Source organism: Macrobrachium rosenbergii, chromosome 50, assembly GCF_040412425.1.
Source record: "Macrobrachium rosenbergii isolate ZJJX-2024 chromosome 50, ASM4041242v1, whole genome shotgun sequence".
Classification (NCBI taxonomy): Eukaryota; Metazoa; Arthropoda; class Malacostraca; order Decapoda; family Palaemonidae; genus Macrobrachium; species Macrobrachium rosenbergii.
This window is the reverse complement of record NC_089790.1, coordinates 29,296,654-29,316,653: the sequence shown is the minus strand read 5'-3', so window position 1 is coordinate 29,316,653 and position 20,000 is coordinate 29,296,654. Positions and strand designations below refer to the sequence as shown.

General features: G+C 35.1%; 1 protein-coding gene across 21 annotated transcripts in view; it reads left to right on the top strand.

The window, feature by feature from the left end:
* Window positions 1–20,000, top strand: part of Stacl (Stac-like) — a 566,256-nt gene that overhangs the window by 1,486 nt on the left and 544,770 nt on the right. For all 21 annotated transcript variants that reach the window (XM_067094383.1, XM_067094381.1, XM_067094379.1 and 18 more), the window contains exon 2: window positions 9,416–9,638. In XM_067094383.1, coding sequence (XP_066950484.1) covers window positions 9,435–9,638 — 204 coding nt within the window. In that variant the 5' untranslated portion in view covers window positions 9,416–9,434. The remainder of the gene's footprint in view (window positions 1–9,415; window positions 9,639–20,000) is intronic.

Sequence of the window (20,000 nt, the reverse complement as noted above, 5' to 3'; positions counted from 1 at the left end):
CATTTACTCTTTATCAGACATTTACTCTTTTTGCTTTTATGCCAAGATCAGTTTTATCTTCAAATCTCAGACGTTCAGATAACATCTAACTCTGATTGAATGAGTCGTCTTCTAGCCCTTTTTCTAGTTTGTTTGTATTTAATGCAAGCCTGGGATAAGCAGTGTGAGAGAGTTTCCTTAACGCCCTTTCTTTAAATTATTGTACATATGTTAGCATGATTATTACTGTTCGTATGGGTTACATTGGTGATACTGGTGGAATCAGGAATGTAAAGTTGATGAAGTAATACTGTAGAACACGAAAGAAAGTATCAGTTCTTACGGAATGCCTGATTAATGTGATTAATATTATTCTGTGCGAGAAAGTTTCCTTAACATCCTTTCTTTAAATTATTGTACTTATGTTAACATAATTATTACTGTTTGTATGGGTTACATTGGTGATACTGGTGGAATTAGGAATGTAAAGTTGACAGTTCTTACTGAAGACCTGATTAATGTGATTAATGTTATTCTGTGTTATTCGGTAAGTGTGTGGTGGTTTTTGATGTGCTGTCAATATCTGCATGAATACAAAATAATAGCAGAAATTTTAGCAATACTAGTAACTGAAGAATTGACAACAGGTAAAAAATTTATATTTTGATTTTTTTTGATGCTCTTATCTTACTACAGTCCTGTGAAAATCCTTTAAATGACACGCATTACTCATTCAGATAAGATTCACTTAAAAAACATCACGTTGATTATCATTGAATTTTCTCGTTAGCTGGGTATATCGACATCCCTCCCCCGCCTATCCTTGTAGAAAGGATGACGTAGGCAGCCTGGCCTACCTGACCTTGCACTGACCTTGTTACTCTTTGGCTCTTGGCACTACTATTTCCTCACCCGCTGGGGGGCAGCGCCATCAGTCTACTCTTGCACTGTAGGCATTTCTTAAGGTTCTTTGCAGCCTCCCTTCGACTCCTAGCTTTCCTTTTACTGTACCTCAGTTCATATTCTCTTTCTTCCATCTTACTTCCCACCCTTAACAGTTGATTCATAGTGCAACTGCAAGGTTTTCCTCCTATTATACCTTTCAAACTTTTTTTACTGTCAACTTCCGTTACATCGCTGAATCACCTCATAGGTCCCAGCGCTTGGCCCTTTGCCTAAATTCTATATTCTATTATATTCTACTCTTTCCTCAGTAATCTGCCCCAAGACAGGTTTTTTTCTCTTTCTTCCCATCAAGTTTTTTCTAGATAGGAAATTAGTTAAGCTGTTGAGAATTTATGATGGAGGTTCATTATGTCAAGTTACTTTTATGGCACGCTGTACAAACATTCACCATATTCATGAAATTATTAAGGCTCAGAAATTCATGATACCCTTCCAGTTGCACGTTCCTTTCCTCTCGCTTAAGGTCCTTGTAGCCTTAAACAACTAACATCATTTTCATCAATTGGAGTTTAGTAGGATTACCAACGATTATCCCCAAGGTGTTCGGTGTCAATGTTTTGAATGCGTGGAAAGGGTATATTATTAATATTATTAATTATTATCATATATCCTTGTGGAACGAGCCAAAATGCCATTAATTTATAGAGCAAGCTTTCACAGAATAGAAAGTGATGTTTGAATAAAGGAAAACCAGAGGAATGAAGAATAAAGAATTTGAACTATATAAAATAATTAATAAAACAACTTAATACATATAGCTAATAATAGATAGCAAACAAGGAATTAACGATCAAATACAAAACTTGATATTATTTTGATTTATAAAGGCAAACCTCTTCTTTAGGGCTGTGGACCTCTGGCGACAGTCCCAAAGAGGCGGTTGTCTTTATGACCATTTTAGAAGAGAATGTCTCTTTACAATAAACTTTTTTTAATCGCGAATGATTAATATAAAATTATATCATCAGTAACAGTTATATAAAAAAAGTCAGTAAATTAAAGATGAGAGGATTATTACTGCAAGGAGGACTCTTTGGTGCGCCCACAGGCAAGGGAACTGTAAACCAAAAACGACTAAAGGAGGCTAAGGCACAAATGCTGTGCACAGCTAATGATTTGAGAACATCGGTTGTATGGTCAGCCTGAGATAACCCACCTGTCAGAAATAGCATCACAGAAACCAATCAGTTAGTTAAAACGTAAATGAATGGTGGGGATGTTGAGTGTCCCAACTACCCCATAAATGTAAACTCAGTTCGTATCGATCATTGCAGGATTTTAACTTGTTGTGACAGCACCAAAGGTTATCGACACATGAGATAGATATAAGACCTTTCTGAAAAGGAAGTATTAAGGAAAAGCGTTAGGGATAAGAAGACTGGCCCTCCTCTCCCACCTTGATATATATATATATATATATATATATATATATATATATATATATATATATATATATATATTTTTTTTTTTTTTTTTTTTTTTTTTTTTTTTTTTTTTTTTTTTTTTGAGGCATGTAGTCTCGATGGCATTCATATGACCCTGCAAGTTGTGGCCGACGTGTGAAGTTATATTGCGCTTATAAATAAGCAACTGTATACCAGATTCACCAGAAGTCGGTGGCAGAGATTTCTTATGAATAAGAAAGAACGGATCAAGTTAAACATTTGCGTTATATGCGATTCCTGTATAAAAATAATGGAGGACATCAGAAACCAGAATAATAAAGTATGATAGCAGAGGAAACAGCGGGACAGATCCACTTGCTCTTTTGATATCCACAAAGCCTTTCTGGTGCTGTCTCACAAATAAAAGGGGTGTGCTTCTCAAGGGCTGGCGGGTTTTCTCCTTAACAGAAGTAAAGTAAATCAAATTGCATTTGTCATGAAGACTGATTAAGCTATTCCTCTCTCCTAAAGGGAGAGGGTGGCGTGTTTGAGGTTGTCTTATTATATAAGCCACGTTTTAGTTTCTATTTTGCATGGTAGAAGGTGTTTACTTAGTTTATAACAGGTCAGGATACGTTAGCTTTTAAAATGAAAGACGAGATTGTTCCCATTTTCTTTGTTTTGTTCATCCATCAACTTGACACCTCAACATTTAGGGATATTTTTTTTAAAAATCCGTTTTCATTAGCCTATTATATACGAGATGCTAGTCATCGATATGTTTTTTCTTTTCTTTTTCTCTGTATCACGGTGGCGAAAGTATCATCTTTAATAAAGGATGAAATACTTCCATTGCTAAAGAAGCTGAGAAAACACGCCTGGTGTCGTAAGATAACGGATAATTTACATATTCTCTGAGGTATGGCTTCTTATGTGCCTACTTCACCGGGGAGGGCGATGTTATGATTTGAGAGGTAGGCTTTGGATATAACTGCTGCGTAATGTATTCATCTAAGCCGGTTCTCTCTCTCTCTCTCTCTCTCTCTCTCTCTCTCTCTCTCTCTCTCTCTCTCTCTCTCTCTCTCTCTCTCTCGGAATTTGATACTAGAGTGAGATTTTCATGCTTACCTAATTGTAATAATTATGTAATGTTGAAGCTTAAATATATACAATTACTGTATTATCACACTTTTTTCTGTAGAGTAATGCTACAAAGATATTATTTTCATTCAGAATTGACTGCAGAGGTCCTAATACTTAGGGATTAATATGATTACAGTACAGGTCACTGTAAAAGAAGAAAGCTGGTTTTTCTGTCAAGCTGAATTGTAAAGCAGTTGAAGCAGAATGCATAAAATTTGATAGGATATGTTAAATTAAAGATTTCACGGGTCTACAGTATCTCACTTAATTTATATTTTGAACACTACAGTCCAAATGCTGTCAGTTCACTCGGTGGAAATGTTTCTACTCAAGAATAGGTCATTGTTTTGGTCCATGATCCATCTTCTTGGCAAGTAGATGTCAACAGCCCTTCCTGTGTGTCTGCACATCATTGCTCATTAGTTGTAACATAAGAGATACTAATATATACATTTTTTTATATTCATATGTTTGTATTTTCTGTATAAAGTTCTTTGCGTCTTGAGCAGTTCCTCAGTAGATGGAGATTTGAAGGTCGTGTTCGAAACAGTTCGGCACATCATGCGATGATTTACATTCGAGTGTGCAGTTCCCTAAGCATAAGCGTACAAATATTTTTGAATGGCGATCATGCATGTTTAGATAAATGGTCATATGCCGTTAGCCCAAATAGAGTATCTCAGGTAGGATATGTTTATCTGTAACGTAAACATTGTAAAACAATAATTTAGCTTAATATATATATATATATATATATATATATATATATATATATATATATATATATATATATATATAGAGAGAGAGAGAGAGAGAGAGAGAGAGAGAGAGAGAGAGAGAGAGAGAGAGAGAGAGAGATTTAACTGTCTTGAATACAGCATTTATCATAATATGCGTTTGGAAACAAAGTTCGAGAGATAGAGAACACGTCTGATGAATTGGGCCGGTGGGGTAGGGAGGGTGCTTGTCACCTCGTCGATGCCTTCTCGTACGGTGGCTTTCGCTTCGGCGTAGCACATCAGGTAGGTGAATACGTCATTTATTTCTTAGGTCAGCAGGAGCATTCTGGCTTTTCGAAGAACAGCGCATGATACCGTTCCCTTTCTCAATGGGTTCCGGATCGAACGCGGGTTCCTCAGTTGTGAAACGAAGGAACTATCAAGGCCATCACGAGAGAGAGGATTAGTATATGGTTAAGCAGCTTTCTAGTTCTTCGTGGGAGGGGTGGGTAGAGCTCCCAGCTAGCACGCTGTTGGCCCAGCGTTCGACTCTCCGACCGGCCAGTGAAGAATTAGAGGAATTTACTTCTGGTGATAGAAATTCATTTCTCGTCATAATGTGGTTCGTATTCCGCAATAAGCTGTAGGTCCCGTTACTAGGTAACCAGTTGGTTCTTAGCCACGTAAAATAAATCTAATCCTTCGGGCCAGCCCTAGGAGAGCTGTTAATCAGCTCAGTGGTCTGGTTAAACTAAGGTATACTTAACTTTAAACAGCTCTCTTACATAATTCTTTCATGTTCAATTATGGGAGTAATTTTGACGTAAATTCTGATCGACGTAATCAAGGTCGATACCAGCAGAACTGTCTTTGCCGAAGTACAGATATGTCACCTGTATAGTGACTTCGCACTTTCCAAAGTAGGCGTGAGTGAACTTTATAGATGTAGTTATACATTTTAAAAACCCCAAGTAATTGCTGTGTATTTTGCTAGAAGCTTTAATAAGCAAGCAGATAAAAACTTACAACACTAATCCAAAAGAAAAAAAAATATTGTGACGCAGTGACAGTTAACCCAAAACTTGTATTCATTTTTAAGACTACAGAAACTTTATGGAGCCTCCAGTGCTTGGAATCCAAATCCAAAATGAGTCAAATTACATTCATTCTATTCTAATAGAATTTGCTGTTTTTTTTCTTATTTTAATCCACAATTTATTCCCAGCTTGTTGCGCTTCTGCAACATGATGGTGAAATAGGAGAATAATGCTAAGAGCTTCTGCTCGGGGTGGTTACGATACTCAGTCTAATTATTTAGTATTGTATTTCCTTTTCAGGTATAGAGGACCTTGACCGGAAATACTATATTAAATCATTTGACTGAGTGAGGCTCCATAACTATGATAGAGTTAAATTTTTTGAAAAAGAAAGGTAAAGTTTAAAGTGGCGACTGAATGAGAAAATAGGATGCGACATTAAACGGAATAGAGATTTATAAAAAATTATATTATTTAACTGAGGTATGGTGAACAGTTATTGAGCATTTTAGGTTCAGATTCAATCTAATTTTTACTAATTTTATAGTGGTTTCATTACATATGAATATGGTGTAACGGCTTACCTATAGTCGATCCGAGGAGGAAATGTTACACGGTTTAAAACTATTATAAGGGCGTAACTTCCAGTTACTTGAATGCATGATTAACAATGTTTGTAAATGGCAGATATTTTCAGAATTTGGTCGGTCGAGACCATCTTAATTTGCTGTTGTTGTAGAAAATGAATATTTGTGGCGTGAGGTCCTTGAATTCATTGATTGCTGGCAGATGGATGATTTCAGACTATATTCGTTTGTTAGAAAAATGTGATATTTATGCTGACATCGTAAGTAGGAAGAGATGAGCTGAAATTATATCTAGTGAAAAAGATAAAAATAGAAAAAATTATAATTATCATCGTTTTGTTGACTATGTCAATGTTAATTTTGTTTAGTTAATATTTCTTGTATTTTTTTCGACATTATCATATATATATATATATATATATATATATATATATATATATATATATATATATATATATATATATATTTTTATTTTATTTATTTTTTTTTCAAGTACGGTCTTGATCCATTATTGTGGCAAATACAGTTAGTTTCAGTAGCCGCAATTGTGTGATTTTTTTTTTCTCGCTGCCGTTGGAAGTCGTTATGAAGGGATTGGTACGAATGCAATTTTCTTGTAATAGCATTGCTTCTTTTCTTATTTCCAATATTTGCCTCTTATTGGGCTTCCTTGGTAGTGGTTTTTTATGTTGTGTGTGTGTGTGTGTTTTAATTGTTAAATTTAACGATTATTGGAATTTGCAGCGAATTGTCTTATGTTTTGTAAGTGATTGTTAGTTGGTATTTATGTCCTGAGTTAATTGTATTGATTATCTACTGAACATCAACTTTCCCATGACTTTATTTTGACTGTGTCTTTCGCAATGTTTGTTTTTTACTCTATTTTGACGAAGAAATAAACCGGAAAGCTTATTAACGTATATTCATGCTGTGTAATGGCCAGTGATTTGGTAATAAACAGCTATTTAGGTGTACGGCAATAACTGTGATAAAGGTTAATAGGGCTATTACATATGACACTTACGACGAGAGGTCCTAATTCATTGGCGGTCTGCACGGACAACTTGCAGTAAAATATTAGCCCAATTGAAAGGTTGTTTTTATATTGCACGACATACAGGATTTGCTGGTATTCATGAAGAATTCAGTATCCAAATCGATTCTGCAACTGTACAAAGGTACAGGCATTAAGAGGAATATGCATCGGTGTCCCTGTAAGAAATACAAAGGTGTATATTTTGTTTTGTAAGAACTAATCTTCACCTCTTTGCAGTTAGTTGCAAGATATTATAGTTTCAGAAATTGTTAATTATTAGAGAAATTAATATTTTTTTACGCGGAAACGAAAGGATCGAGAAGCAGATAGACGTCGTGGTTGGTTGAAGATCCACAGGTCCAACCCAGCCCTCTGGTTCCTCAGAATACTATATCACACAGTGCATTTGCCCCTTTGGGCAAGGGCCCTTCCTAGCACAAGGCCGGTTTAGTCTCAACTAACATACCAACCAATGCCAATGGGCGACAACGCGAAGAATCTTAGGAGATTCCTGTTCATTTACAATGATAAGAATAACTTTTTCCCTTCTTCCATTGTACTGTCCAACCTCTCTAACTATTACATCTTAAAATAACTGTTGTTATTTTCAATGTTTTACCTTTAGATCCTTTTACGTCATCTAATTTTTTTTTCTCTCTATCGTTTTCTCTTACGACCCAGTCACTCCAGTTCCCTCTTTTCATGCATGGTCTTGAGTGCTGAATGGCTGAAAGTGCCCGAATGCTTGACTTTTTGGCTTAAATTTCGAGATTCATTCTTTCTTAGTCGGAATAACTTAACTAAAATTATATTACGTTGTAATAAATGCTACTTCGATTAGCTTCCTCTATAATATATACACAATTTTTAGCGATAATTGCATCATTTAAAGTGAAACCCACCAGATGCACATATGAGCAATTATATCCCCGGTGGATCATTAGCTGATGCCGGTAATATTATGGTATATGTGCAGTCAGTGTGGAAAGCTGTTGATCAAAGAGTTGTGGCCTATTATGATATACTTGTAATATTTGGAGCTGAAAATTTTAGCCCGGTAAGGGCAATACCTATAACATTCCCATTTTGAAGCGGATAAGTTACTTCCTTCCCATTCTTCCCCGTTTCTCTTCGCTTGTCTCTTTTCTTTTATTTTATATCGTGGCTTAGCATGGCTAGCCAAGGCCAGTGTCATCAGGTAACTTTCTTTAGTGTTTTTAACAAAAATCATAACGGAAACCGACTGTTGGTCAGAGAGGACGTAACACACTTATTACAACTCCTTTATCAAAAGGTTTTCCCTTTTATCAGTAGTTCCATACTGACAATGCCCGGGACTGAAGTGTCTTCCTATTTTTTTTGTCTGTCAGAATTTAATTGGCTTGTGCAATACTGAGTTACAGCGCATGAGAAAATTAAATGACTTATCAGACATTCTAAAGACGCAATGGAAGAAAAATAAAAAAAAGGCGTACGTTGAAATTATACTAGGGTAATGTGGAGGTAATTGAAGAGTTGTAAAATGGAATACTTAAATGTTAAACATTAGAGATATATAATCTGATTGTATAAACATGGATTATTCATAATAATGTTATACCTGTGTTCTATTGTGAAATTAAAAGAAAGATCAAATTAAGATTGGTCTACGAAGAGTTATATTTTGAAAAACAAAAAGATTAAAATAGGTTTAACCTGTGAAGAGCATAATAAAATGATGATGACCCAGGAAATGTTATCAGAGTTTAATCGATTGTGCCTCCGTTAATTCCACACCCTCGGTGAAATTTCCTCATGAAGACCGAGATTTTATTAGAGTCTTCCCAGAAAGGCCAGAACCGCGACTTTTTTTTTTTTTTTTTTAGCATGTGCAGATGCTATTACCGCAATGCAGATGTTCCTCAAATTGCCGATAATAATAGCAGTCATCTCGGGTGTTGTGTAGGATTTCGCTGCTTCTTCCTTTAGTTCATTTGTTTATTTCCTTCGTTCACTCTGCGTTTTGGGCTTGTATCTGTAAGAGGATATTGTAACGTTTGTCAAAGATTTCGGTATTTTAACGGATTTTTCTTGCGAAGGCCGATGGGGCTAGCAACTAAATCACCTTGTTTCCCATTGACTATAAAAGATGGGAAGTAATGAAGAAAATAAGGATTTGCTCTTAATGTCTAGAAAGCGAATGCCCTAATCGGATGTATTTTTTATCTGAATTTTACACAAAAAATCTAATGATTTTATTTGATTTTTAATTTTAATTTTTATTAACATATTCATTGCGATTGAATCCAAAAATAGACTTTGAATGATTTTTCTGGAACTTCAGCATCATTCCAGGTATGATCTCACTGACGCTCATTTCCAGTTTGTTTTGTATCATTTCATCCGTATCGTCATTTTGAGAATATCTTATGCTATATGATTTATCACGTTGATTATCCTTTGTGTCGATAGTTTCATTGCTTTTACTAATTTGATATTAAATTCTTTCTTCTTGTCAAATTTAAACTCTAATAATTACTCAGTTTCAGAACACCCTGTAGCAACTCTGTTTATCCACTTTCAGAGCACCCTGTAGCAACCACATGTTCGACGTGTGGGAGAGCCTTCTACAGGAAGTGGAGGTAGATTCCCAAATTCACGCCGACGTGGCAGGCACCCTCAACCGACAGATTTCACGTCCACTCATCGAGAAGACCTTCTACAGGAAGATCCAGTCCAGGAAGGTCTTCACCCACAGAGAGAGTTTCGATACCATACTTTTAAAGACTGAGGACATGCTAAATAAGGTAAGGGGGTGTGTTAAGGTCCCTTACTTAGCTGTAGTGTTTATATTTAAAAAAAGAAATGAGGAAGGAAGTAGGGTGGGTCTTAGCATGACGGAAATAATACAATAATACACGGAAATATTGAGGGATGTCAATAATAATCAGATATTTTAACATGAATGTTTTGAAAAGTCGAAACTGGAAATAACATAGAAATGGCAAGTTGTAATAAAGTTTTGGTAATGAAACATTAACCACTACATTTAAAATCATTTTAAAGTACTTAGTTTTCTCAATATGGGTTTGTATTCATGATATCCATCTGGTGATTAAGGAGTTGGACACCATTCGTTTTTTTACTAGAACATAGAACGTAATCAGAGGTTTAATTACCGATTTTTCATAAGCAGTGAACAGTGCTGGGCGAAAACAAATTGACCAGGCATCTGATCGTTTTCAAAATACGAAAACATTGTTAGTAACTACTATTCTTATACTGATAAATTAAAAAAAAGCTCTTGCTGTTTCATCAGGCTTCAGATAACCCATGGAGTGATACAGTTGGCTTTCGTGAGAGAACAATTTCAGTTTTCAGAGAGGTCGATATTATTTTATTTGGTATTTTAGGTGGCAAACGGATAATTCATAAACTTTAGTTTTGGAGCATATTCATAACAATGCATTTGTTATTTGTGTCACTGAAGGCTTGGACTTATTCTGATTTTATTGGTTCAGTATTTTAATAACCTAACCTAATACGTGAACTCAATAAATGTTAGAAAGGTTACTATTGTGATTCAGTTGAAAACTTTGGGTAGTAGTTGATATGGTGGCAATATGTGCGGCTTAATAATTTCAGTGGCACTGGAAGCTATATTATACTATAATAATAGGCATTTGGTAGTTAAATGAGTATGTAAGAAATTTCCTATTAAAAATATGGATGTTTTATTAAGTTACATTTATCAGTCATGAAGAATCTCGCGTAATTTGAAGATTCCTTTCAATTTTTTATTTGAATGCTATATGCTTGATTATTTTAACACCAGGACACCACTTCTTAAGAATGGCATGTTCGTAAATATAATCTATCTTTCATTCTTCAAGAACTGAGTTCAGTTTCATAAGAAAAAACTGAAGACATGAGGACATTTATGTCTTGGCTCAAGGGGGAATGAAAATGAGTTCTTTCAAGTCTTTGATTAGAAGACTGCAGGAGGCGCAGTCAAAGAAGACAGCTTTGGTAAAAGCCATACGCTTATCGATCATGATGTGTAGCAGTCACTTAAGAAGCAGGATCCAAGTTAAGGTAAATATTTCTTCGCCTAATAACAGTGATCTCTTTATGTTGAAAAAATGATCAGTGTCACATTTCGCAAGGATGGTTTTGGTGGTCTGGCACGAGTGCTTTGTCTTTTTTGAAGGGAATTGAGTAAAGTGATTCAAGTTCATCTGGCACATCTAGAGACTTTATGATGCTCGAGTTTTCATCACTAGTAAAACAAGTGAATTTGACTCTTATGCTCTGCTTGACATGTTATTTTGTTTAGAAGAAAATGAAAGCGAAGACCCAAGCTGCCCAAATCTTCTGGGATCACTGGTCGAAAATGTGGTTCATAACGCAGTCGGTTTTCTAAAAAAAAAAAAACTTTCATTTCGCATTTTTATCACAATTGCATACCTTGATAGGTACGCCTTTAACGTCCTGATAATGAATGTCACCCTGATGTGGGCTGAGCGCCGCTGTGGGACTTGGAGAGTTCTGTTTGATTTTTTAGCCCAGAGTGCAAGAATTCTGTATTTGGATGTATTATCCATTCTAAGAATATGGTATAAAGGTGTGGTAAGGATGTAACGACAACAAACAAGACATTGGCAGAGATCATTTTATTCTTCTCAAAAACTGAAATGGCTGCTTACCCTGATTTCATAAGGTAGGCTGGAAGTACTCTCTCAGAATCCTTGTACATAGCCTGAAAGTATTAAAGTAAACAAATGAAACTAGAAATAGGTCTTGAAAGTTTTATAGTTTATCAAAAGGAGTATTTAAGAGAGAGCGATATTATAACAAATATTCTGTGAGAGATAGAACTGTATGAATCATATTCTTCATGATTCAAGAGTAACAATGACTCACGTCTTAAGCAAGAGCGTGCAGCTTAACGGATTGTTTGAAAGAAGGATATTACCTCAAGTATGACCACAGCTGTCCAATTATTAACTCAGTTTAGATTTTCAGTTATGCCTGCTTTCCCAGTGCTTACCAAGGCACAGAGTGCTACGGAATAAAGGCAATCAAAAGTTCCAAAGACTTAAATAAAGGATCCTCTTTTTATGGAAAATATGCGTGTATGGCCCCTTTACAGGTAGCCATTGACATCGGCCATCTACTCAGCGAATTTTTGGATGAAGCAAGAATTCGCTTTGTTTATGCAAAAATAGCATATTGTTTGATCCTAATTTATTTGTTCACTAACCTTTTGTCATTCGTGTCACCTTAATTTTCTCCTCCTTAATTTTTGTTACAAATGCAAATAGACCGTTGCATGTCTTTGTGTGAGAGTGAAGTAGAGACTGACTGGACAGTCTGGCTTTGTAAGATAATATTGACTGCCTGAGTGACTCAGTATCATAGAGTGATGTCAGAAAGTCCTTAACCCACAGAGATACTGAGTTTCAACAGTGGTCCTCAGTGCAGAGGCACAAAGGTGAAATCCGCAAGAATTCAATCAAAATCTACCAGATGAAACAGTCTGCTCGAATAGCCTATAAAGGTTTATATACCCAAAATCCGGTAGGACTTAAACAAACAAACAAAAAAAATTAACTCCTCACAAGAGGTTATCATTTTTATTATTATGATAATTAATAAATAAGGTTATTGGCTTTATTTCTCTGATAGTGACTAATTAATTCTGCATGACAAAGCAAAATTTTAAGAATAGTATCAGATGAAATGGAACAGAATCTTAGGAATTTTATATAATGAACGTTTTATTCCCGTTTGCCTCATACTGCTCTTGTTTTACGTATTATTGTTCCAGAGAATCAAGAATATTTCTGAGTTATCTGATTAAAATACTGTCTGGAATGAATTGTAAGTAAACTCTTGTTGATGACGAAAATTACTCATTTTTACCTGATTTTCCATTAACTAATGCGGTTACGATGTTAGTGTATTTTTCATTTTGAGAAACAAATTTCTTCTCTCACTCACTACAGTGTTTCAAAAGTGTTGTGATTTCCCTTGGCTTGCAGCTAATTAGGTTATGGCAATTTTGCTTATGACGATTTACTGCCACAATTCCTGTGATGTGAAGGGTATTCGTAGTGCATTAGAAGCTGATTGAACCAGGGAGTTGCTAATTACTTTGGGTTGTGCTGTTTAACTTATTTCTTATTTTTGTGGCCGCTTGATATTAGTTACCCAAATTCTTTTCATTTTGTGATTTCATGTTTTTGTAGGAATGCTTTTGAAGTTACTAGGCATGCAAGTTTTACCAGCTTAATATTTGGCCCTTTCGCTTAAGGTGTTTTGAAGAAATTTTGGGTTCGAGAGATCCCTCAGCCACTCAGCAAAATCTAGAGGTGGGATAATGAGCCTGTCTAGCTTTCCTCGGGATTAATATAAATATTATCGTTTTTTAGAACGGTTGGTGGAGCTTTTAAAGGGTTCTCGATTTTTTTTAGCAATGGTTTCAGAGATCATTCTACAGATAAGACTGTTCCCACTGACATTTTTTCCAGAAATGTCATCCGACATTTTTTTGTGAGAATATGAGTACACATTCCAAACATTTCATCTTTTTATCTGCTTCTCTGGTAATTAGGACGTTGTTTCCAAGAGCTTTCTGGTGCACTGAAACGGATTTTCTATGCTAATCTGTTAATGAAATTTTACATCTCCTAATTGAAATGAATCTTTTGTCGGATTTGGAGAGTTATCGCAGTGTGCGAGCATTTCTAATTTTGCTAGTGCTTTTATTCTTCTGAATTGTTTTTTGAATGAGTTTTCAGGAATTTACGCGTTTTATTTTTCTGATATGTACAACGAAAGTTATGCATAATTTATATATACTTATATTACTATTAAAAGTTGAATTTATATATTTTCACCAGACTAATATATTTTATTTTGCTTCATTACTGACCTTTACTGTTGTCACGCCATTATGGGATATGAGTCGGTCATTCATATATATTCAAACAACTTTTTCGTCTTCTGTCACTTCCAATGAATGTCTTCTGAGTTCCATTTCCATTTCCCTTTTGCCCGAATGTTTTTCCTTATCCGTTCGTGATGTCATTTAACGTTTAGGCCTTTTCCCACTCTCCTCCGTCGGTGTTGGAGCATTATGCCACACCTTAACGGGGATTGATGACAGTGGCCTGTCATATTTCTTGCCTTTTTCTTGGCGTAGTTTGTCATTTTTGTTGTGACAGTAGTTGGCAGTTAAAATCAGTCAGCTTTAGTTGTTGCCGAATCATGTTGTTGTTGTGTTGTAATTCCCTATCATGGAATTTTGGTCCCATTTATACACCGGTATTTAGATACTTTGTTTTTGTTCGTATTAATGATAAGAACGCTGTTTTTCTTGTAAACTTTCCCCTGTGTCTTTGATGTATCCCTGAACTATCTACTGGAATTTGTTACGCTGTTTTTCTTGTTTTCCATAAAGTTTTTGTGGAATCTGTGGGCTGACCCTCCAGCTCTGACCTTTGATTTCTGTCATCAAACGCCTTTTCGAAAACCCCCTTCCTTGTTGAGTTCTTTGATCCGAACAGCAAATACTCGGTAGGAAGCATTCACGCGACCAGTACTGGTCGACGCTTAGTTTGATCGTTCAGCTAAAAATGTCCATATTTAACATCACAGACTCATTATCCCCCTTCCCCGAATATATCATTTAGTGGTAATGGTTTGAATCGGCAGCTTAAGACATTATGGTAATTATATAATGACAACCCGTAGGTTCAAAAGGTCGAGACTATCTCTACTCGTATAGGAACGAAGGGTGATACAGGCTAGTTTATTATAAGTAGGTTACATTAGATACATACTGTAAAAGAATTATGTGAATACACATTATACTTCATTACCGTCAAGTTTTGGGTTGCTGTTCTCCTTTAAAAATCCCTATTTCAATGAACTGGTTTGAATCTGCGGTAGAAAAAAAATATTCGATGAAAATATAAAATTAACCAAGCACTTGAAACTTCGTACAGTGCAAAAGTTGAGGAAAGATGTCTTTAAGTAAGTGAGTTTTAATAGCTATAAGAGTCAGACGAGAGTCTATGCTAGTTAAGACAAGGCGGCTAAATTCCTTCCAAGACAAACAACAGGTGTCTTTTTGACGGTCCATTATTATATTTGGTTCGTTAACGACGAGATGAAAAATTATTTGCAGTTGAGCTTATATCCTATGACAGCATAAGTTGTGCGAGTGCTCATTTGTATTTACTAGTGACTTTAAGTACTTTATTATGCCTTATCTAAGTTTTTCACCATTCATGGGTCGTATTAAATTAGGTCAAGACCAATAATTCATATAGTTGTGTATTTAACCTCTAGTTTATGTTGTGTTCTCAGTGCTAATTTGGAAAGGAACTCTTTATCACTGGCAAAAAGCTCCATCTCTCTCTCTCTCTCTCTCTCTCTCTCTTCTCTCTCTCTCTCTCTCTCTTTCTGTAGTTCTTCATTGGGAGGTTGGGTAGAGCTCTCGGCTAGCACGCTGTTGGCCCAGTGTTCGATTCTCCGACCGGCCAATGAAGAATTAGAGGAATTTATTTCTGGTGATAGTAATTCATTTCTCGTCATAATGTGGTTCAGCTTCCACAATAAGCTGTAGGTCCCGTTGCTAGGTAATCAGTTGGTTCTTAGCCACGTAAAATAAATCTAATCCTTCGGGCCAGCCCTAGGAGAGCTGTTAATCAGCTCAGTGGTTTGGTTAAACTAAGATATACTTTTTTTCTCTCTCTTTTCTTGGTATCTATGGAAGGCTTGATGCTTCTATTTCACGTTTCATAGACGTTTGTCGAGTACATCATTATTCTGATCTATGGTGCATAGATATTTTTCTACCGATCTGCGGTTTTTGTTAACAGCTAGTGGGAGAAAGATCTAGTCAGGATACTTTCCTGAATTTTTCACTGGAGATTGAGTGTAAGTTAATATTTATAAAGATTTTGTTGTTCATTCATATTTAAAGTTATGATAAGCATTCGGTAACATATATAATCAATTTCTAAATCCCTTGGAAGGTTTTAATGTTAGGTCAACGTCATCGTCATCATAATTATTTTTTAATTATTAATCACAGTGCAGCTCATGCGGTGGACTGTAGGCATTACTTAAGGTTCTTTGCAGCGTCCATTCGGCCCCTAGCTGCAACTCCTTTCATTCCTTTTATTGTACCTCCGTTCATATTCTGTCTTCCATCTTACTTTCCACCTTCTTCTAACAATTGATTCATAGTGCAGCTCCGAGGACTCCTCTTGTTACACCTTTCAGACCTTTTACCTTAGCGTTGAATGACCTCAACCCAGCTTGGCTTTTGGCCTAAATTCTATATTATATTCTATAAATGATCAAACAGTTTTTTCAAAATGAATTGACATAACTGGCATGAATCCTAACCTGCTGTAAGCCTTATTGCTCATTGAATGTGTCCTACAAAAAGTTGGGTTTCATTGTTCTGCGGGAGAGTTTGAAGATCCTGTACAAAGGAATAGCAAGGACATATTATGGGTAAGATAGTAAATTCTATTTCTCAAAGAACAAAGAGAATACAAAGAATGAATTCATGGTTGAAAGAAACTGCGAAGTAAAAACAAAGTAAAAAAAAAAAGTTGCAAAGTAAGAACAAAGTAAAAAAAAAAAAAAGGAGACGAAAGATAAAAATCTGGGAAATTACATTCAAGGAAATCTTTGGAATGACTTATTTTAGGATGGTCATGGCATTGTTGTCTTATTCCTAGGGTCACTCCTAATTACAGTACATGACGCGGTCTGTTGTGGAGCATTTCCTGTACAGGAAATCTGTCTAGCTAGCTGTTTATGCACTATTATACATATATATATATACATATATATATATATATATATATATATATATATATATATATATATATATATATATATATATATATATATATATGTGTGTGTTGTGTGTGTATATGTATATATATGTGTATATATATATATATATATATATATATTATATATATATGTACATATAAATGCTTATAATCACTGTTCTATAGCAAACCATGAAGAATTAGAGGAATACTGTGATAGGAATAATTTCGAGTTTTTCCACAATCACATCACGGTTCTTAGCCATTTTAGCCCTGAGGAGCCTGATAATCAGCTCAGTGGTCTGGTAAACTAAGATATACTTACTTCTAATGCCAATTTAAATATCCACCTACATACATGCTTTTCCTGCTACAGTTCGAAAATAAGGGCCCAATATTACCGAAGGGAAATTTTTCTCAAGTGATATATGGTGGATGATACCTAAGGTGACTCGAACCCCTTAAGAAGGAGAGGGTGACCGACAAGATGACGAAACGCGAAGATCCATCGACTTCCAGTCGACGTTTCAAAAACCAAACATCGGAGGCCCGCAAAAACATTTATTGCAAATATATACCATTGCCTTTCGGTGATATTCCAGAACAGGCACCAAGTGCCCGAAATGGATGTTTCAACGAAATAGTGTTTTATAGGCCTTAATTGTTTGTCACGGTGACATTTTTTATATACAAACATAAACACACATTATATCCATATATAATATATATATAAATTTATATATATATGGTATATATATATATAACCCTCGATATATAACCATACTAGTACGTTCAAAACCATTCGCTATTTAAACATTTATTTATATATATACATTGATATAACGATGATAATTGTTTGTGTGTACACACACACACACATACACACATATATATATATATATTTATATTTTATATTATACATATATATGATAATTAGTTTGTTCATTATCATTATATCATGGCTATATATCTTGTTTCAACTATATATATATATATATATATATATATATATATATATATATATATATATATATATATATATATTTCCATATCCTTAGTTGAACAGGCCAAGATATATATGACAAATGGAATGTGATATGAAGTACTGAAGTACTAGTTATTAAAACATTTTTCGTTTAACCATTGTTAAAAGTGAAATAAAGTATTAGAATTATATACAGGCTTTTATGAAACGACAGAAAAACTGGAATATATTTTGTAAAATATTGAAAAGATATCAGTAGAAAACATCGATTTGAATATTGCACAGTAAATCATTTTGCAGATGAAACAAGAGGCTTGAAAAGTTTTCTTTGATGCTCGCATAACTGACACTTCTGTTTTTTAAATTGCTGGAGAGAAATGTCATAGTATAAACCTGTGCCTGTTGCAGATTCTGAAGCATAGTCGTTTATCATTATTTTTTGTACTATAATGTACGTCACTGGTATCAATAACAATACTGGATTTGTATGATAATAGTGTACCTTGTTGAGCTTCATAAAGTGTGGGTGTAATTCAATTTTTATGAAGATTGTGCTGCTCCCCACGCTCTGGGAGAGTGATGAAATTGTTACTAATTGCATTCAGTGTCGTCACTGAAGTTTTATAGATAAGAAGATTAATAACGTTTAACAGGAATGGTTACTAATCGATTTCTCTACGAATAATATAACTAATGAAGGCCAAAATAAGAAACATCTCATCGATGACTTTTGTAGTAATAGTTACCTATCTGTTATATGCGTTACTTAGCTGTGATAAGAATAGCTTTACTAAAGAACTAGAATAATAATAGTAAGGATAGTGTTAACAGTAAAAGAATAAAACGTGCAAAAGCATACACATCCTCTGTGTTTTGTAATAGAGCGATTTGGCTAGCGTGCTTCTCAGGTCTTAACTGACTAGTTAGCTGGGATCTTTTGAAGCTTCTTGTGTGTCAGTGACATTTCACAACTTTTTTTGTTCTAACGTGGCCCTGTGCACCAAGTGGAACAATGATTGGCAGATCAGGGGTGTGAAATGTAATTAAAAAAGGAAGGAACCTTACTTGGAAGGTACAAACGACCGAAGTGTCCACCCAGTCCACCCAGCCATAAAAAGTAACTTACGTCTAATAGGGGCAACAAAAAATGATAGCTGGACGGGTAACCGCATATTAAAAGACTCGTTCCACCAACAGGGAATGGTATATATATATATATATATATATATATATATATATATATATATATATATATATATATATATACTGTATATACATACCTTTTGTATACTATAAATGAAGTACGTTGATATAAGGCGGAGGTGAATAATATCGTCGCAGTACTGATGAAACTTCAGCAGCCGAAGTGACCTTGTATGTGTGTGTGCATGTGTTGCGTGTTTTAGGGGGAATAGGCATAACACTAAAAAAAATATATGGGATGTTATGACTCAATGGCATAATTCGTCTGCTGTGGTAAAGAAACGAGGCATGGGGACACCAAACTCATCGTAAAGGCTTGCATAGAATCTGGAGTGCTGTACCCTTCTAAAGTTTCATCAGCATTGCGTTGAAACCCCTTCGCGCACCGCTCCGACTACCTACGCCTTATGCTCACTTTTTGTATATCAAAGTCCTTCATTTATAGTACCCATCAAGACCTTTTCTCCTCCTCCTTCTTACACACTAGCCACATTTCCATTGCACTCGTTATGTTTCAGTATTCGAGGTCTTCATGTTTTTAAATATAAAAAGAAGTATGTTGGCTGTATTAGAAATGTAACTGGTAAGGCACAATATAAAACTGTTACTTTGATAAATCCCAGAAAATTAAATAGCAGGGAGATTTAGTTAATGAAATATGCAATGTTTAGATATTAAAAAATATTGATATCAGTGTAATGGTAATTCGTATGTACTTTATCATTTTTTAGCAAAATAACATTTGCGTTTTGAAGGACGTGCTTGAGAGCATTTGACGTATTTAGAATTGAAGAGCTTTGACTAGGAGATGGGAGAGTCAGGATTGGAAGATTGATCACATCTTTTTAGGATAGATTCCATCTCACATTTAAAATGCTTTTGTTGACAAGTGAAGCAAAACGTTTGTCATGAATTCGAAAGCCTTTACATTTCCTACTTTCAAATTCTAAGTTTGGTTACTAGCCGAGAGCTGTTAAAAACAAACTCTCACTAGTTAATAAAACGGCTAATATTTTGTGCCAGGAGAAGAACCGTAGGCGAGTGTCAACAGACCTGTGTAATCGCTTTAATATGATCAATATAAAAGAATAGGAAATATCGCAGGCTTCATGAGAAAC